The sequence below is a fragment of the Orycteropus afer genome, unplaced genomic scaffold (genome assembly GCF_000298275.1).
Source record: "Orycteropus afer afer isolate SDZICR_OR568_19922 unplaced genomic scaffold, OryAfe1.0 scaffold00014, whole genome shotgun sequence".
Lineage (NCBI taxonomy): Eukaryota > Metazoa > Chordata > Mammalia > Tubulidentata > Orycteropodidae > Orycteropus > Orycteropus afer.
In genome coordinates, this window is record NW_006921601.1 from 6,219,157 (window position 1) to 6,241,113 (window position 21,957).

Here is a 21,957-nt window from a genome sequence, read left to right on the forward strand (position 1 = left end):
AAGGTCATGGGTAAAGGCACAAAGGTTTGAAAAACATGACATATCTGAAGAACATTGAGTGGTTCTATGTGACTGGCACATAGAGCATGTGTAGAAGAGTGGTATGAAGCAAAGTTGGAGGCGTAGGCAGAGCCTTATTTGTTGTGCTAAGGGTGTTTCATAAACTATGTGCTAAGGAGCCTGCCAGGCAGAAGGAAGAGTAGTGGTCTGTGCATCTAGAAAGGGGGACAAGAGAAGCATAGAGCAGAACGTGCATTAGTTTTATAAGAAATTTTTTAATATATTGTTTTTATTACTGGTACTAAAAGTGGTGGTAATACACGAATGATATTTTCACAGAATGGAACTTGAGTTGCTTAAGTCAGTGTTTCTCAGGCTGCATTCCCTAGCAGACCCCTGGGGATCTTTGGAAATATTTTTTAGGGACTTGTAAAAATCCCTTTCCTTTGAAAAGAGTACATTAACAGATTTGAAATCTGCTATGGCCTTGTGCCTAAGGCACTTGACTGCTAACCAGAAGGTTGGTGGTTCAAACCCACCAGCCACTCCTTTGGAAGTAAGATTGGGCAATCTACTTCCAAAGAGATACTTCCTTAGAAATTCAAGGAGGGGTCACTGTGAGTCGGAGATGACTCCACAGCACATAACAAACAACAGCAACAACATGGGCAGAAGGTTTAAGAGGATTTAAAGCAAATTTTCTTTTTTAGAAGTCACTCGGGCAATAATATAGAAAAATTAAAAGGAAACTGGTTATAGATTGTTAGAATTTTCAAGGTGGAGTTAAATGGAAAAGGATATAAATGAAAGGCATTGAAGAGGTATTGAAAGGACTTCATGACCAAGTTGGTCATTGGAAGTAAAAAGGAGGGATTCTAGCTTGAGTGATAGGTTAGATGATAATACTTAGTTGAGGCTAAGCAGGTTGGAGAGGAAAGATAGCGATCTCTGAGTATTACCTCATCTTCTGAACTCTTAACCGTCTGTATGTTATAATGATTTGAGAAATTATTGCTTAATATTTGTGATCTAAATTAAAAGCCCACTATAATAAATTTCACATGTGCATTCATTTTTCCGTGCAAGGAAAAAATGTTATGTGTAGGTCTGAATGAGAGGACATAGAAGGCACTGAAGTCATGTTTCTGATACAGTTGAGTTTCATGCTTATTTTGTGTAAGTGTAGTACACATTGCTAATTATCTCCCAATATTAATTAAAGTTATCATATTAGAAAGTGGAAGAACCTGTGAAAGCTTAAAAGGCCTAGAAAAAACCATAGATAAGAAGGAAACATTATATTTTGCTATTACAATTTGCATACATTTTGTACCTTTAAGATATTTTATTTTTTAATTATAGTGAATGTTTGGAGTGGAGAATAAAAACATAATGCCTATTTGATACTACGTAGTATCACTGATACTACGTAGTATCACCTTGCCTGCTAACCAGACGGCTGGCAGTTCAAACCCACCAGCCACTCCTCGGAAGGAAGGTTGGGCAATCCTACTTCCGTAGTGATACTGCCTTGGAAACCCAAGGAGGGGTCGCTATGAGTCGGGGCTGACTCGACGGCACATAACAACAACAAAGTATCACTGAAGGAGCTCTGGTGTACGGTACAGTGCCTAAGGCATTTGACTGCTAATCAGAAGGTTGTGGTTCAAAACCACCAGCCGCTCCATGGAAGGAAGATAGGGCAATCTACTTCCGTAAAGATTTACCACCTTAGAAACCCAATGGGGGTCACTATGAGTCAGAGTTAACTCCATGGCAGTGAGTTTTTTTTTGTTATTGTTGTTGAGTATCTACAAAAAGGGCATGGGGGTGTCATCTTCTGACCTCCTCCCACTTCACAAGGGGGAAACAGAGTCACCATCAAGTCTTATTTCTATGAGGCCATACAAATGCCACCCTCCAGCCTTTTTACTAACTCTGACACTAGCTATCCTTCTCACAGCACTCACTACTTCTCTGCTGGGTTTGATGATTCATTGCAGTGGCCACACAGAACTCATAGACAATACTCAAGAATATGGGGTTTTTTAGGGAAGTAACAGGCTACAATTCAGGTTCAAGAATGTCCTCAGGATACAGCTCTTCAGTCAGGACAGTCTCCCTTCTGGTGTGCTCTAAGGCACACCTTTTTACCCCTTGGCCTCTTGGCCTGGCCTCTGCCCTACTCAGGCAAGTGTGTTACAAAGCTCTTTTAGCTCTGCCAATAGGTACACTTAATGAACCCCATTCCTCCAGCAAGTCTTCTGCCCAGAGGCACTTAGCTTTCTCTTTCTGCGGACCAGGCAAGCCCGCTGCTCTATCTCATGCCTCTTGCTTCCATTGCCGCCGTCTCTCAGCCAGGCGTCTCTGCTGAGGAGGTCCAGAGTAGGGATCTCGGGTCCAAGGACACACTCCGCTCCGCTATACCTCCAGCTATTCTCTCCTGATGGCAGTGAGATCCCCTCTCTGCCTCTAGGAAGGCTCCTTTAAGCCCAGTGGCATAGCGAAACTAACCAGTCACATCACATTCTACACACCTTATTTGTATCACCTCACCCAGCAATCTGGTGGTAGTCACAAAGACCACGGCTTCAGTAATTCACTGTGCTGCAGTGTCACTGTATACTGCACACAAACATGTTGTTGTTGTTGTTGTTATGTGCCGTTGAGTCAGCCCTGACTCATAGCGACCCCTCACACCCACTAATAAATTCACTGGATATTAAATCATTAGGTAATTGGTGTTTTAAGTGCTTTGTATTATACAGACATCCTTGATCATAACTTGGGTGCTTAAGAGCCTTTTTGTGATATTTGAAAAAATTAGCTAGGGTTTTGGGGTGGGCTAGGAAAATATTATTTTTCTCATTTAAAGTTATGGAATATAGTTTGCCATTCAACATGTTGTACAGGGCAAACAGATTCCAATAAGAAGGATGGCTACATTAAGTTTTGCCATGCTGATGGTCTGTGGGGGCATTCAGGTAGAGCAGTGCTCTCACATATGACTGTGCATTTTAAAATAGATTGATTCCCCAGCATCTGTCTGCAAAGATTTTAACATAATTGGACTGGGGTGAATCTTGGGCATGGTAAAAGCTCCCCAGGTATTTTATACATAGACAAGGTTAAGAATCATTGATACATAGAGAAAGTAAACCCTGCTGTCATCAATTTGATTCTGTTGCAGAGACTAGAACTGTTCATAGGGTTTTCAAGGCTGTAGTATTTATGAAAGGAGCCCTGGTGTACCAAAAGTTTGAGGTCTGAACCCACCAGCTGCTCCACAGGAGAAAGATGTAGCATTCTGCTTCCCGAAAGATTTACACCCTTGGAAACCCTACGGAGCAGTTTCTCCGCTGCCCAGTAGAGTCACTATGAATCAGTATCCACTCGATGGCAGTGGGTTTGGTGGGGGTTAATCTTTATGGAAGCATACTGCCGCATCTTTCTCCAGCATAGCTGCTAGGTTAGAAACGCTGGCCTGTCAACTAGCAGCCAAGTTCTTAACCACTGTGCTACCAGGGGTCCTTCACAGACAGCAGGTCTGGGCCAGAAGAAAATATTATTGATCACCAAGTAGATAATATGCCTACTGTAATGCTATAGGTGGTGTCTAAATATTCAGCTATATAAATCACAGTCCATTCTTATGAGGTTAATCAAGTGACTCAGGAGAAGCTATGCAGCTAGCCGTCAGGTTTCTCAAAAGCACAATCCTAATCCTAATCCATTCTTGGGAGCTCTGGTAGCATAGTGGCTAAGGCACTTGACTGCTAACCAGAAGGCTGGCGGTTCAAACCCACCAGCCACTCCTCGGAAGGAAGGTTGGGCAATCCTACTTCCGTAGTGATACTGCCTCGGAAACCCAAGGAGGGGGCCGACTCGATGGCACATAACAACAACAACAATCCATTCTTAGGAGCTCTGGTAGCATAGTGCCTAAGGCACTTGACTGCTAACCAGAAGGCTGGCTGTTCAACTCCACCAGCCACTCCTCGGAAGGAAGGTTGGGCAATCCTACTTCCGTAGTGATACCGCCTCAGAAACCCAAGGAGGGGTCACTATGAGTCAGGGCTGACTCGACGGCAAATAACAACAAATCCATTCTTGGGAGCTATGGTGGCGTAGTACCTAAGGCACTTGACTGCTAACCCAGAAGGCTGCTGGTTCAAACCTACCAGCCACTCCTGGGAAGGAAGATTAGGCAATCTACTTCTGTAGAGATACCACCTTGGAAACCCAAAGGGGTCGAGTAGAATCAAGTCGAAGGCAGCGAGTTTTTTTTTTTTTTAATCCATTCTTGACTTTACTGTGTTTGGGTGCCATCTGGTGGTAGTTGTATGCTCTAGCCTAAATGATGTTATGTGCCCACAAGTCAGAGCCAACTCATAGTTACCCCTCCTTAGGTTTCTGAGGCAGTATCACTACAGAAGTAGATTATTGCCCAACCTTCCTTCCAAGGAGTGGCTGGTGGGTTTGAACTGCCAGCCTTCTGGTTAGCAGTCAAGTGCTTCAATGTGAATAGTATTCATTTAAACTAATTTAATTTGTTTTGGTTTCTCTTCAGATTTAGTTCCCACTCCTCCCTCAGCATATATTAACATTATTTAAATATTTCATGATAATTCAGTCGGTATTATTAATTTTGTTTACATTCCATTTTTTACAAATCCATCTTTCTGATGTACAGTCTGAAATTTTTACAGGTGTTTAAAAAAATTACAGATGAAATGGGATGCTATCTGGAGCTATTTCCGAAAAATTCAGAGTGGGGGAAGGAAGAAATGTGTGGTGAATAAATTAAACAAGATTACCTGAAATAAGATCATTGTTGAAGTTAGATAATTGGAACCTGAGGGTTTATTATACTATTTCTCTGTATTTCTGAATGTGTTTGAAATGTTCAATAATAAAAAGTTCTTAAAAATATATTATTGCCTATATTGCTGTCAGATTGCTTCATGGAAAAAAGAATAGAATTTTCACTTCCCTCTGTATTGCCTATTTGTTTTTAATGGATACTCAGTAGCTGTTGATTGGATACAAGAAGTTAAGTGAAGTTAATATGAAACATACATGTCCTTTTAGATACAATGATGTGTCTTATTATGTCTGATAGGCTTTTTAGAAAACCCTTTTTTATTATGCTTCTAAAATTCTTAGAGTAAGTGGCATTAATTATAGTAATAATTGCATTTATTATTATTATTAGCATAGTATCATTTAGGATATTTGAGTCATATAGATAGAGGAAACAAGAAGTTTCAGTTTCATCAAAACTTAAACTGAGCAACATCTCCATCCTTGTTTTCTAATCCCTTAAAATTAAGGGAACATGGATTACTTGGGTACACAGGGACAACACTCAGGATGCAGACTGCCTTTTGAGCCAAGCAAAAATCATAGTTAGGAAGTCTTTTTCTTGTGTGAGACCTCATGCCAAAAAGGAAGGAATTTGGCAACGATTTACTTTTTCTGTTAGAAGGGGGCAGGGTTGTTGTATGTGAAATGATTATGACATTCATATGTAAAAGTTGATTTTTTGGGGGGTGTTGTTCTTTTCTTAGGGGAAAAGCCATATGTTTGCACAGTCCCTGGTTGTGACAAAAGGTTTACAGAATATTCCAGCTTGTACAAGCACCACGTCGTTCATACTCACTCCAAACCTTACAACTGTAACCACTGTGGGAAGACATATAAGCAGATCTCCACGCTGGCTATGCACAAACGGACTGCCCACAATGACACTGAGCCCATCGAGGAGGAGCAGGAAGCCTTCTTTGAGCCTCCCCCAGGTGAGGGTTTTTGTACAGGGATGTGTCTTTGTGTTTGAGAACCAACAGTTATGAACATAGTTTATGATTCACAGCATTTTCCTAAATCATAAAGTTTTTATTCTTTAAGATTTTTTTCTTTTTAGAATTTTATTTTATTTTTTATTGTAATTTGGGTGAAAGTTTACAGAGCAAATTCACTTTCTGTACAGCAGTTTACATATATTTTGTTTCATAACAATGACTACAATTTACCACAATGCAACAGCTCCCCTCCCACTTCCTCCCCATAGTTACCTCTTCCCTGTGTCCATCCCTCCATGCATTCCTGCCCCCTGAGTTGTGTCCCTGTGCATACATAGTGCTTCTATTTTCCCATGATTGTTCACTCCAAGGAATTTATCTACATAGTAAATATGTTCACCTCATATGCCTGTCTTTTATTTGGCTGGAAGCCATAGGAGTGGGTTCATTTCCAGACCTGAAGGGCAGTTAGGAGCCATTAAGCTCTATCAGACCAGTACACCTGGTCCTCCCCCCCAAAAATGATTCTGAGTTTTGTTACACATTGTTTTCCAACTCTATCCAGGATCTCCTACATAGATCCTCCTCCAAGTGGTTGACAGTGGTAGCTGGGTACCATCTAGTTCTTCTGGTTCTTTAAGAATATTTTGAACTGATGCTTTTTTACTGATGATTTCAGATACTGTTTTTGCAGTCCTCCCTTTTTTATTAGTAATAAAACATTTGACATTTCAACAGTCTTCACATGTACAGTTCAGTATTGTTAGTTATGTTCATCACATTCAACCATCACCCTTACCCAGTCCCAAATTATACCATCACCCTTAACATTTGCAAATTTTGAGTTGCTCCTTTCCTGACAATCTTAGCTGTGTGTGCTTTATCCTGCTACCCCTTGCAGCTGATTCTTCATTCCTTCTGTCTGCCTCCTTTCTTCCCTCGTAATCTCTCTCTTTCTTCCCTTTTCTTTCTTTCTCTCTTTCATTCACTCCAAAATATGTATTTAGCATCTTTGTACCAGACACGAGTAAAGCAAGGAACTTATGATAAATCAAATAATCATGCAAACATATAATTTATATCTGGAATGTGTGAAAAGGAAACTTAATTTAGACTGAGGGGTCAGAGAAGGCTTTCCCCAAGGAAATAATTTTTGACCAGAGATCTAGAGGGTGAGTAAGGGTAAACTAGGTGAAGAGATAGGGTTGGGGAGGAGGGAACATAGGCAAGAGAACATTCCAGAGGGAAAGGCACATGCAAAAAGCCTGAGGTTGGAGGGAGCAAAGTAACTTGGATAGACTGAAAGAAACGTAGCCAGTGCCACAGGACTGCCAGGAAAAGTGATGTGAAATGAGGCTGGAGAGTGAAGTGAGGTCAGCAGGACCTTGCAGCTGGGTTAAGTATGTTGGTCTTAATTATGAGAGCTGTCATGCATTCTCAAATAACTCTTTGTTGATTCAAGTGCTGTCAGTAGTGTTGTAGGAGTCAAAAACATTCATTTCAATGGAAATAAACTCTTAGGAAAACATTTAGAGTATTAGATTCTAGACATCAGTTAAATAACTCATCATCTTAAACAGAAAGTAGCTAAAGGAAGTAAAAAAGCTTTTGTTAAAAAAGAAAAAAAAAGATATAATACATAGTCTTAGAGTTTCATTGAGTACTTCCTAAATTAAGAAGATTGAAAAATTCAAAGAAGATATCTTTTTTCATTTTTAATAACTGATAATAAAGCTTTGGAAATCATTTAGTTGAAGACTTCCAGTAAGGGAGCAGAATAAACAGACAAGGTACACAGACCCTCTTCAACAAGGAAAAGAGAAACCAATTGACATAGATGCAGAAAATAATCCTGGAGCCCTGAGCTTTGAAAAGAAGGATACAGAAGTGGAATAAATACCAGTTAGTAGAAGAACCTGAATGAAAACAGTGAATAAGGAGACAAAAGGAGCTGTGGGATGCCAGCTACCCTGAGGCACAGCCACTTTGAATATTTACAAGTGGTGTTAAAACTTGGGTAGTAACAAAAATCGGTCCTGCTCACCAAGGGCTGCATGGACAACAGCACTAGTGGGTGACAACTAAAAAGAGAAACAACAAAAAAAAGAGAAACAACAAGAAAGGAAATAAACTGTGCTGTGGACTTTAGGCTGTCTGGAGGGCACAGCCATTTAAAATATTTACAAGCAGTGCAGTCATTTTGGATATTTAAAGTGGCAGCACTCAGATTCCACAGACCTCAAAATAGGCTCCGCTTGCCAAAGACAGCCCAAGCAAACACACTGGAGGCTGATGACTAGAAAGGTGTGATATTCTCCTTGTTACTCTTATATCACCCACCTTCTGGACTGGCAGGAATTTCATTCTGGTCTATATGAAGACAAATACCTCAGTCGTACTTTGGTAAGGGATCAATCTGAAAATAAATAAAAACAAAATGAAGAAAACCTAAGCTTCATATGGGATACCATCAAGAGGAATAACGTATGTGTAATCACAGTTCCAGAAGAGCAAGAGAAAAAACCACAGAGAAAATTGTCGAAGAATTGTTGGAAGAAAATTTCCCTAATATGATGAAAGATGAGAATATATCCATTGAAGAAGTTTAACAAATCCCAAATAGGATAGGCCTCAAAAGAAAATCACCAAGATGTATTATAATCAAGCTCTCCAAAACCAAAGACAAAGAATCCTGAAAGCAGCATGGGAAAAACAAAAAGTTACCTACAAAGGATGACCAATAAGACTAAATTCTGATTTCTCAGCAGAAACTATGCTGGTGAGAAGGCAATGGGATGATATATATAAAACTTTGAAAGAAAAAAAATTCTGATCATGAATTATATACCTAGCAAAATTGGCCCTCAAATATGATGATGAAATTAGGACATTTCCAGATAAGCAGAAATCACAGGAATTTATTAAAACTAGACCAACCTTATAAGAGATGGTAAAGGAAGTCATTTAGACAGAGAACCAACAACAGCAAACGACAACTAACCATTAACACACATGAGGACATAATCCAAAAACCCAGTTATGAAAGTATCCAACATCAGATATGCTTACAAGACCATAAACAGGGAACCAGAGACATAAATTAGCAAATGAGGACAATTACAAACCAAAATGAGGGAATAAATAGTGTATTTACAGAATTTCTAAATGGTGAGGAAGTCAAGACAATTTTGAGATAGAATAGACAGTTTTAAACTTGGGAAGAAAATCATAAATCACAGGGTAACCTCAGAAATAATAAACCTTTACATTAAAATAAAATATGAGGACAAGCACAAATATTTACCAAATACTAAAACAATAGCAACGAAGGAAATGATAACATGGTTCATAAACAAAATCATGTCAGCACAGAAAATTACATGGAACAAAGAAATTGGGAACACCATGAAAAAACACTTAACAAAATGACAGCAATGAATTCATACTTGTCAGTAATTACACTGAGTGTAAGTGGATTAAATGCACCACTTGAGACAGAGAGTTACAGACTAGATAAGAAAACATAACCCATCAATATGGTGTCTACAAGAGACAGACTTCAGAGACAAAGACAAAAATAGACTAAAAGTTTGGGAAAGCATGTATCAAGCAAAATGGCAATCAAAAGAGAGCAGGAGTGGCAATATAAATTTCTGATAAAACTGACTTTAAGACAAAAATCACCGTAAGAGACAAGGAAGGACATAATATAATGATTCAAGGATTGAATGAACAAGAGGACATACCACAATAAATATATACACACCCAATGAGAGATCCCCAAAATACATAAATCTGACTTTAATAGAATTGAGAAGACACATAGATGACTCTACAGTAATAGTAGGAGACTTTAATATACTGCTTTGAATCAAAGATAGAACAACTAGAAAGTAACTCAACAAAAATGCAGAAGAAGTAAACAATACAACCCACCAACTTGACCTCATAGAAATCTTCAGAGCACTTCACTCAACAACAGCACAATATAGATTCTCTTCCAGTGCACATGGGTCATTCTCCAGGATAGTCCCTGTGTTAAGCCAGAAGGCAAGCCTCAATAAATTTAAGAACATTGAAATACTGCAAAGCATCTTCTCAGATCACAATGCTGTAAAATTAGAAATCAACAATAGGAAGATCAGCGGAAAAAGAGCAAACACATGGAAACCAAACAACACCCTCCTTAAAAACGACTGGATAATAGAACTGAAAAATGAAATAATTCCTTTAATCAAATGAGGATGAAAACAGAGCATACCACAATCTTTGGGACACAGCAAAGGCAGTAATCAGAGAACAATTTATAGCAATAAATGCACACATCAAGAAAGAGCCGAAATCAACACCTTAACCCAACATCTCCAACAGTTCGAAAAAGAGCAGCAAAAAAAATGCTGACAGTCACCAGAAGAAAAGAAATAATAAAGATTCAAGCAAATATAAATGAAACAGAAAATAGAAAACATCAACAAAACTAGAAGTTCATTTTTAGAAATGATTAATAAAATTGACAGACCATTAGCAAACTTAACAAAGGAAAAGAGGAAGAGAATACAAATAACATGAATAAGAAATGAAATGGGTGATACCACAACAGAATCAACAGAAATTAAAAGAATAATATCAGGATACTATGAAACTCTGTACTCCAACAAATTTGAAAGTCTAGAAGAAATGGACAGGTTTCTAGAAACATACTACTTACTTAAGCTAACACAGACTGGGTGGAAAATTTGAACAGACTCATAACAAAAAAAGATACTGAACAAGTCATAAAACAAATTACCAACAAAAAAAGTCCTGGGCCAGTGGTTTCACTGGAGAATTCTACCAAATGCTCAGAGAACTGACACCAGTACTACTCAACTATTCCAGAACGTAGAAAAGGATAGATTCCTCCCAAATTCATTTTATGAAGCAAGCATAACCTTGATACCAAAATCAGGCAAAGAGATCACTAAAAAGGAAAACTACAGGCCAGTAATCCCTCATGAATATAGATGCAAAAATCGTCACAAAATTCTAGTCAGTACACACCTTCGTCTCTTCATAGTGACATCTTTGCTCCTTAATAATTTTAAAAGGTCTTTTGCTGGTTCATTCCTGGGTTTTGTCACCAAATAAATAAAAAAGGTCTTTTGAAGCAAAGGGCAGGGAAAAAATCCTACCTAACAGACTCCAACAACTTATCAAAAATATATATTTTAACCAAGTAGGGTTCATATCACGTATGCAAGGATGGCTCAACATTAGAAAAACAGGGAACATAACCCATCACATAAGTAAAATAAAGGAAAAAAACCACATGCTCATATCAGTCGATGCGGAAAAGGTGTTTGATAAAATCCAACACCCATTCCTGATTAAAAAATAAAAAACTCTCAGAGAAATAGGAATAGATATAAAATTCCTCAACATAATAAAGGGCATTATTCTCAATGGAGAGAGACTGAAACCATTCTTCTTACAAAGAGGAACCAGACAAGGATGCCCTCTGTCACCACTTCTGTTCAACATTGTATTGGAAGTTCTAGCCAGGGCAATAAGGCAAGAAAGGGAAGCCAAAGGCATCCAAATTGGTAAGAAGTAAAACTGTTCCTATTTGCAGATGATATGATCCTACACGTAGAAAACCCGAGACTGAGCAAGAAAACTACTGCAACTAATTGAGAGATTTAGCATAGTGGCAAGATACAAGAGCAACATATAAAAGCAGTTGGATTCCTCTACACCAGTAAAGAGATTGCTGAAAAGGAAATCAATACCATTTACAATAGCTACCAATAAAATAAAATACTGGGGAATAAATCTTAACAGGGACACAAAAGACCTGTACAAAGAAAACTATAAAACACTACTTCAAGAAACCATAAGAGATCTGCATAAATGGAAGAACATACCATGCTCGTAGATAGGAAGATTGAACATTGTGAAAATGTCAATTCTACCCAAAGCAATTTATACATTCAATGTAATCCCAATCAAGATCCCATCAACATTCTTTAAGGATATGGAAAAACCAATCACTAATTTTATACAGAAAGGAAAGAGACCTTGGATAAGCAAAGCACTATTAAAGTAGAAGAACAGAGTTGGAGGTCTCACTCTCCGGGATCTCACAACCTACTGTAGAGCCACAGTTCTCAAAACAGCCTGTTATCAGTATGGTGACAGACAGATAGACCCATGGAATTGAATTGAGAACCCAGAAATAGATCTATCGACCTAAGGTCAGCCAATTTTTGACAGAGGGTCTAAATCCATTAAATGGGAAAGAGATAGTTTCTATAACAAATGTTGTTGTTGTTGTTGTTGTTATGTGCCGTCAAGTCGGACCCAACTCACAGCGACCCTTCTTTGGGTTGCTGAGGCAGTATCATTACGGAAGTAGATTGCCCCATCTTCCTTCCGAGGAGTGGCTGGTGGGTTTGAACTGCCAGCCTTCTTATTAGCAGTCAAGTGCCTTAGGCACTACGCTACCAGAGCTCCCTCTTTAACAAATAGGGCTGGCAAAACTGGATGTCCAAAAAAAAACTTGATGTCCATTTGCAGAAGAATGAAACAAGATCCATACTTCACACCATACACAAAAACTAACTCCAGATGGATCAAAGACTTAAATATGAAACCTAAAACTATAAAGTTCCTCAAGGAAAAAAATAGGGGAAAATTTAGGGGCCCTAATTTATGGCATAAATAGACTATAAAGCAACACACAAAATACACAAACAGCAGAAAATAACCTAGATGATTGGGATCTTCTAAAAATTAATTTTATATGTGTTTCAAAAGACTTCTCCAAAAGAGTCAAAAGAGAACCTACAGATTGGGAAAAATTTTCAGCAGTGACATACTAGACAGGGGACTTACCTCTACAATTTACAGAAAATTCCAACACCTGAACAACAAAAAGACAAACAATCCAGTTTAAAATTGGGCAGAAGACATGAATAGACACTTCACCAAAGAAGATAATCAGGTGTCCGACAAACACATGAAGAAATGTTCACGATCATTAGCCATTAGAGAGATGAAAATCAAAACAACAATGAGGTATCTTGTTGAACTTTGCTATTAGTGTCATCCTAGTACTAATAGCAAAATTCAACAAGACAGAAAATAACAAATGCTGGAGGGGATGTGGAGAGATTGGGACTCTCATACATTACTGGTAGGACTGTAAAATTATAAAACCACTGTGGAAAGCAGTATGGTGATTCTTTAAAAAGTTGGAATTAGAAATACCATTTGATCCAGCAGTCCCTTTACTAGGTATATATCCTGAAGAAGTGAGAGCCAGGACAAGAACAGATACATGAACAGCCATGTTCGTCACAGCACTGTTCACAATAGCAAAGAGATGGAAGCCTAAGTGCCTATCATTGGAAGAATGGATAATCAAACTATCATACATACACACAATAAAATACTATGCAACACCAAAGCATAATACAGACTCTGCAAAACACTGCATAATGTGGATGAACTTGGAGGACATTATGCTGAGTGAAATAAGTCAATCACAGAAGGACAAATATTGCATTAGTTCACTATTATAAAAAGTCAAGGAAAGGTTTGTATATGGAAGGAAGCTTTCTTTGTTGGTTACCAGGGATGGATGGGAGAGGAGGCGAGGGCACACTGCTGGATAGGTAGAGACAAGTATTGATTTGGCTGAAGGGAAGGGCAGTGTACCAAAATGAGTGATCAACAAGGTGGCACTGAGGAAGAGGAAGACAGAGAGAGGTACATGGGAGGTATAGACAACAAAGGTGAACTCTTTTGCATATACAGTACGGCGTTATCAGTGATGGCAAGCATTGATTTATGGGTGGATAGGTGGGTGGACAGGCTGAATGATGAGGTATGTCTGGGGGCGGGGAGTGTGCCCATGATCATGTATAGGGTTGGTGCATGAGTTTCTACATGTGTATTTGTATGTGCTGTAAGAATGTCCAGGTTTACAGTAGAGCTGACAAGAGGCAAGGTTGTAGTGGCATCTACCACCACCAGCTACCCTGAGATGGAGCAAGTAGTTAAACCTTTGGGCGCAGGACCATGGTTGCAGGGGACATCATGCTCAATTGGCATAACATACTACAGAAACACATTGTTCTACATCCTTCTTTGGTGAGTAGTGACTGGGGTCTTAAAAGTTTTCAAGCAGCCATGTGATGTCCAAAGCAAACAAGAAAGAAGAAAACCAATGATGCATGGAAACAGTTAGTCCAAGGGACCAGCATACCATGCGATCCTCAGCCCTTATGACTGTGAGACCAGAAGAACTAGACGGTGCCTGGCTACCACTGTCAACCATATGGAGGGGGATCGGTACAAGAGTTCCTGCATAGAGTGGGAGAGGACTGTGGAACAAACTCAAAATCAATAAAAAAAAAAAAAAAACAGGTTTGCTGGTCTGATAGAGCTTGGTTAGACCCCTGAGCCTATGGCCCCTAGTTACCCATCAGGTCTGGAACTGAACTCATTCCTGTGGCTTTCAGGCAAACAACAGACAAGCATATGGGGTCAACATTTACATCATCAGGTAGATACATTCCTTGCAGCCATCAATCATGGGAGAACAGAAGGGCAGTGTTTGCACAGGGAGATAGCTGGGGGTGGGGGGAGTGCTTGGGAGGGAAGGACACAGGTAAGAGATAACTACAGGGAGGAAGTGGAAAGAGAGCTGTTACATTGTGGGGAACTGCAGTGTGATGAAATAAAATGTGTATGAGTTGCTATATGGAAAATGAATTTGCTCTGTAAACTTTCACCCAAATCACAATCAAAATTAAAGAAAAAAAATCTTTTAGTTGAAAAAGTTGATTAGACTTTGCCATAAGGAGAGGTGACGTCCTGATAGATGCTGCAATATGGATGAATCTTGAGAACTTTATGTTGAGTAACGTAAACCAGTCACAGATGTACAAATATTGTATAGGAAAATGTCTAGAGATTAGAATTTAAAAGTGGTTACCAGGAGTGGGAGGGAGGGAGCAAGTAGAATACCATTGTTTAGGTAGGGTAGAGTTTTTATTTATGGGGATGGAAAATGTGACCACAAGTAACTGTTAATAGTGCACAAGATTGATGTAATTAGTTTTATTGAATCGTACATGTAAAAAATGTTGAATTGGCAAATGTTGTGTTCTTTATATTTTTATAAATATAAGAAATTTAAAAGAAAAAGAAAAAATTGGAGAAGAAAGGAAAGAACAGCTCGCTAGCTGTTCATATAACACCCTGTACAGTAGTCGTCCTTTGTCCTTTCAGGTATTTGTCGTGTGATGGTAAGAAAATGACTGTTCCTTTAGTCTTGAGTGCTATATTATTTTCTAGGCAAAACACTGGATATTACAACTGTTGAATCTTTTCAGTTAGAAAGTAGGCTTTACTGATGTTAAACTTAAGTGATAAGACTTTTCATTTTTTTATACTTCCCAGTCTCTTCCTTAAATGTTGATTTCTTTTTTTTTTTTAGAAATTTTTTTTTGTTTTAGAAAATGCACATTAAAAAAAAAAAGCTAAACTAAGATTGTTTTTCCAATAGGGAAAATAAGAGAGATATTTGAGATTTGTGTTCTTTTTCTCTCACATGATTCCCAGGTTTTTGTAAGCCATTAGAATAATGGTACATAAATAGCTGTGGAACAGAATAAAAAGAAAGAAAGTAAAGATCATCATGGAAATTACACCATGAAAACAGAAGCCATGAGTGCACCTATCAGCCACTGGCTCTGAGAACTGCTTTTAAATTAGCATATTAATTCCTTCTTTGGAGAGGAAAAAAAAAATACATTTATCCTCTCCTGGCTTCTTGGGAGGTAGAAAGTGATGGAATACAGGGAAGATCAGTAATCATCTTGGTTGCCAAGTATTGCAGTAATGGGCTGTGAAATTGCTGTTTACTTGCTGGTGCTTTGTAAAATGAAGTAGAAGGGGATTTCTGTCCTGTTGCTTGTTAAATGATTAACTTTGCCCCAGATAATAAATGTGCCATTCATTATCTTTGCACAATGATGTCATTGTGTACTGTGACTTGCAATTTCTTGTGTTAAAGACTAAGTATTTTAGTATCCATAGGTTGTGTTTACAAACCATTCAGGTTTTGTGGTTAATGTTTATGAAGATTAATCACTTTTAACATCTCTTTAAATGAATGTAAGACTTTAATACATACTTAACTTTTGGGGTAGGCTGTTTGCTAGTCAATCGTCTTGTATAGTTTCTTCCCTCCTTGGCCCCAATACACATCACTGTATCACACAGTCACTCTCAACTGAGAGAACAAAAAAGGTCCACCAAAATTAGAACACTTAAATTTGATGGTGGAAAGGTTTGGTTTAGTCTGCTTTGATTTGATTTAACTTTGCAAAAATAGAAGTGGGGGAATTTGAAAGCTGGGAACCATTTTCATGACTTAGAATATGATTTGTATAAATTTTAATTTGCCTTTAATATTTAAAATGACATCTGTTTTCTAAACAGCTTAGTTTACTGACCAAATAAATGCTTCATTTGTTTCAAACAGGTCAAGGTGAAGATGTTCTTAAAGGGCCCCAGATCACGTATGTTACAGGTGTAGAAGGAGAGGATGTTGTGTCTGCACAAGTAGCCACAGTAACCCAGTCTGGGTTGAGTCAACAAGTTACACTCATATCCCAGGATGGGACTCAGCATGTAAGTACCCACTGAAAGCCAAACAAGTTAAAGAATACTTCTCTGAACATGGACTCAAAAGACAGGTTGGGTCTCAATTAAGGAAAGCCTTGAATGTCGGGTCACACAGTTTGGATTTCAGCCTGCAGGCAGTGACAAATTCCCTGAAGGTTTTTCAATAATGTGCTAAAGACACCACTGTCAGGGAGGTTAGTCAGGAGAGAACATACGTGTAGAAATTAGATGGTGTTATTGGTATAACTCAGGTGTGAGGTGCTGAAGATCTAAACCAACATTGTGACTGAGGGCTTGAAAAGTAATGGATCTCCTGATAGAGACTGGTGGAACCCTCAAGACGGTGGCCCTTAGACACCCTTCATGCCTGGAACTGAACCCACCCTCAAGGATCAACTTTCAGCCAAACAATTAACAGACTTATAACGTGAATAATAATATAAGGAGGGAATGTACTCCTAAGTACAACCATATAAGACCAAAAAGGCAGCATTTGACCAAAAACAAAGCTTAGAAGGCAGGAAAGAGGGATGGATAGAAACAGGAAACCCAGCGAAGATGTGGGAAGAGTGCTGTTACATTGGGGGGATTGCAACCAATGTCACAAAACAAAATCTATATAAAATGTCGAATGGAAAACTAATTTGTTCTGTAAACTTTCACCCAAACTATAATTCAAACGAAAGAAAGAACAAAAAGTAATGGATCCATGTGAAATGCACTCAGAGAAGGGGTAGGATTTGATGGCTAATTAGATCCACGAAGTGAGATTGAGAAATCAGAGCCTTGGCTGAGGTGTGGTAAAACTATGATGGCATCATTGAAAGATCTTGGGAAGTCAGTGGTGGGCAAGCCTATAAAATTTACAAAATGTGACTCTTATACTACAAGGAGTCATGGGAATTCAGTCAGTTGTCTTCATAGAGTTGATGGAACAGGTAATGGAATAGTTGCTAGAACAGTGTAATCGTTGTTCTTATATAGTAAAAACTTATTGTTTTCTAGATGGCACTACCTTAAAATAATCAGATTTGATTCCATTGTTAAACTCTCTCCAGAGTTGTCTTAGCATCTGGTGGAAAGAGGCACATGGGGTATATGTTTTGTCACCTTTCTGTCATCATCCTCTTGCACAGAGAACACTCTCCTTACCTGCCTTTCTTAGAACTTGACCTTCCACGATTACCGTATTTTTCACAAATAGCACATCCATGTAAATAACAGTTACACATGTATATAATGCATGAAAATGATGAAATCATGTGAGAAAAAAAATCTGTCATAGTGTACCCATGCATATATCATGCATGTCTCATGACATTTCCACCCTCATTCAATAGTCACAAAATGTTACTTTAAATGTATAATCTGTGGTCAACAAGTCGTGGATGGAGTTTGGTAGTACATTAGTAATTGGAAAATAATCAGTTGAAACTGTGCATTTGTTTCTGTTAATTTAAGTTGATAATTATATACCAGTCACTTTTGAATCATCAGTTGGAAACCTGAACCTACTGAAGCCTGTCCATAAACCACATGCTATCAATTGAAAGCATAAAGTGAAATCTGCACTGGCATCAATGGCATCAAATAGTTATTAAGAAGAATCTCGACTCAAACTGCATTGACATAATTATCATAGTCATCTTCCAACTCTGACTTTTAATTGGAGGAATAAACAAAGTAAAACTGATTCATGAAAGTTCATGTCCCAGCGGTTGAATGCAAAGGTTTTATCAAACTCACTGCCATCACTCCAATTCTGACTCATAGAGACCCCCACTGGGTTTCTGAGGGTATAAATCTTCATGGAAGTAGACAGCCCCATCTTCCTTCCTCGGAGCACCTGGTGGGTTTGAACTGATGACCTTCTGGTTAGTAGCCAAATATCTTATCCACTATATCCTAAGCTCCTTAAGGTCTTATCAAATCATCGTAAATGAAACCATTATGCTATGTTAGGTCTGCTTATTCATAGTCTATGTCTTATTAGTGCCAGTGTCGTCTTTGATCAGTGGTCATGAGTCACCTTAGTCACATACTTACAAGCATATAAAAAGACCCTTGCTTCTTGTATACCTCATATTTGAATTTTGTGATCTCTTTATTCAGACCAAGCTAGTTATCAGTTATGTTGTGCACATTTTTTCTAAATCTAAATATTAGAAACCTTTAGGATCGTGTCAGTAATTAACCACAAGCCCTACACTGCCAGCTTCAAACAGAAAGTTGATCTGAGGTGGGGAGTTACAAGCAACAGAGCAGCAGTAAGAGTTAGAGGTTGGAGAGTTCTCTGTTCGTGACTGGAAAAAGGAGCTAGAAAAAAATGAATTCATGAAAAAGTGCACATCATGGGCCAGAAGTGAAATGGCCTGATTTGGAAAATAACTTAAAAGAGTAGATTATTTCTTAACAAGAACAAAATAAATCTGTCTCGGCTGTCATGATTCAGATCAAAGTGCAACATCTGGCAAAAGAATGAAATGAAGAAGCTCAGATTTAAAGGTGGGTTTCACCTGGATTTCTAAATTCATGAAAAGGCGTGGCTTTTTTGTGAGACTAAGAACCACTGTGTTGTTGTTGTTATGTGCCGTTGAGTCGGACCCAACTCATAGCGACCCCTCCTTAGGTTTCCGAGGCAGTATCACTACAGAAGTAGATTGCCCCATGTTCCTTCCGAGGAGTGGCTGGTGGGTTTGAACTGCCAGCCCTCTGATGAGCAGTCCAGGGCCTTAGGCACTACGCTACCAGAGCTCCCAAGAACTGCTATAGGCCAGTATCTTCCAGATGACTGGGAGCAAAAGATGGTCATCGTCCATGAATTTGTTACCAAAAAATCTCTGAACTCAGTATATCTTTGTGGTAGTTAAGGTTGTGCGTCAACTTGATTGAGCCTGGTTTTGAGTGGCTGGGCAACTGGATATAGTTATTCCTTATGATGATAATTGGTAATCAGCTCATGGTGGAATCTGCTGTGAGCAGCTGAGTAGCTGCCTAGGGATGTGGTCTGCTTCCTGTATATAAGAAGATGCTTTGAGAAAGGTGTGATGGTTAAGTGTGTGTGTCAACTTGGCTAGGCCTGGTTGGGTGGCTGGGCAGCTGGATATAGTATTCCCCATGATGAGACTGGTAATCAGCTCCCTGGTGGAATCTACTGTGAGCAGCTGAGTAGCTAGCTGCCTTTGGGTATGTGGTCTGCTTTCTATATATAAGAAACAGCTTTGGGAATGGTCTCTAATTTATGGCATGTGTGAACCCTGCATGTAGCCAGATCACTTCAACAGCCTGCCATGTTCTGCCAACCTTGGGACTTTCAGTGGACTTGAAATGATGGCCTGCCATGTGGTTTGGTAACATTGGGACTGTGCCATTTTACTTGTCGACCTTGGGCTTGTTAGCCTCAGCAGCAGGTAGCTGCCTGAAGAGATGCCTCTAGCTTCAGTGGGCCAGGAGCAAGAGGCAGAGCTGAAGCCCAGCTTTGAGGGGCTTTCATCCAGCCCCTAGAGCCTGGCACTTTGAACCTGGACTTAAAACTTCCAAATTGTAAGAATAAACTCGTTTGTTAAAGCCATCCCATTTGTGGTATATTCTTGTCAGAGTGGTACTAGGTAACCAGAACAGAATATTTGGAGCTTTTTGGCACATCTGGATTCTGCATTTGGCTGAGTCTTCATCTCAGTGCCCTGCCATGTTGTCTGCCGATTTTAAGATTATTTCTGGACTTGAACTAGTGATGTGCTGTGTTGCTTGATAACCTTTGGACTGTACCATTTTACTTGTCGACCTGGGCTTTGTCAGCCTCAGAAGTCAGCAGCCATCTGATTTAAGAGAAGCCTCCAACTTTAGTGGTCCAAGAGCAGGAGGCAGAGCTGAAGCCCAAGGTCAAGGAGCTTTCATCCAGCCCCTAGTCTGGCACTTTGAACATGGACTTCTAGCCTCCTAAACCGTAAGAGAATAAATCCCTGTTTGTCCAAGACATCCATTTGTGGTATTTTCTATTAAAGCAGCACTAGAGAACCACAACACTCTGCAGTGGATATATTTAATATGGATGAAGTTCTGATATCTTTCAACATTCTGGCCAGCAGGACTATAGCTGCTTCAAGTAGGAAAACTGTAGCCACTGTAACCACTGGGCACAAGAGGGCTTACTAGTCCGTGGTTGCACTGTGAGTGGGGTAAAATTAAAGCCAATGGTGATTTTTAAGAGAGTTACTATGCCCTGTGAAAAACTGCCCACCAGTGTGGTTTGTTCATAATACTAAGAAGAGATGGATGGACTGTGATGTTATGGAAGCATGGGCACGTAAATACTACAGGCCCAGGCAGGGGGATTCTTTTCAAAGAAGTCTTTACTAATTTTCAACACGATGGCTGCTCACAAAGAAAAAAGTGTTCAAAATTGTATTAACTGGTATCCATATAGCAGTCATACCTGGTGGTCTTAACCTGCAAACTGCAGCCACTAGATACAGGGAAGTCACCTGTTTGAGACTTTTGTGAGTTCAAAGTGGGATGAATGGATGCAGTCTGGGATTTATGAGTTCACACCATCAGGACAACTGAAGCAGACAATGTTACCGAAGTCTACAAGTGAGTGGCTTCGACTTGGGGGAAAATAACCCCAGAAACCATGTGCAACAGCTTTGGAAAGGCTGGGTTGAATGCCACAGAGTACTGATGACAAAGATGAAGATGCTGAAGGCAGTGATGATGATGTCAGAAGAGCATCTGCAGGCAACTTTGAGCAATTTCAGTGATGATAGTGATGAGAGATTGGACTTTGAAGGGTTCTAGGAGTCAGATGATTATGATAATGAATGAATAAATTGAAATGGCCTATTTTAAGATGGAAACAATTTTTTCTGGTGACTTTTGTTAATTTCAAAGACATTGATTATCAAAAAGTATGTTTTAGTTTAAGATTTACAAAAGCAGTAAAATACAAACATTTTGTTCTTATAGTTACAGGCCTAGGATCATTTGTTTCTTACTAATGTTTTGCTCTTTCTGTATTCACCATTGGTTACATTTAGTTTAGGAAAATACCTGTCTTAAATGAAGTTTCCATGAGATCAGTTTTATCGCAGTGACATTAAATCCATTGGACAGAGAAAAATTGAAATTAAAGTCAGCAACATGTAAAAAAAAAAAAATGGTATAGCATGTGTGTGAAAAGAATGCATGGGGGAGCTGGGCGGTTTGCAAAAATGTGTAGTGTGCATTATGCATTTGCAAAATATGTGTGCATTATTTGTGTAAAAATGCGGTAATCTACCCCTTATTTGGATGAATGTAAACATGCTGATGTTATCTAGGAGGCAGAACATAGTCAGGATTAGAAAATACAATGCATTTTGCACCAACCCATTCACTCCTTCCCACCTCAACTTTTTTTTTTTTTTTTTAATTAGGATTTGGGTGAAGATTTACAGAGTAAATTCACTTTTCATACAGCAGTTCACATATACTTTGTCTC

At 39.0% G+C, this 21,957-nt stretch overlaps 1 protein-coding gene across 1 annotated transcript in view; it reads left to right on the top strand.

Annotated features, from left to right (window-relative positions):
* The window catches only part of ZNF143 (zinc finger protein 143), an 87,259-nt gene that overhangs the window by 38,296 nt on the left and 27,006 nt on the right, over window positions 1-21,957 (top strand). The window contains exons 11-12 of the mRNA XM_007955032.2: window positions 5,571-5,798; window positions 16,336-16,484. Coding sequence (XP_007953223.1) covers window positions 5,571-5,798; window positions 16,336-16,484 — 377 coding nt within the window. The remainder of the gene's footprint in view (window positions 1-5,570; window positions 5,799-16,335; window positions 16,485-21,957) is intronic.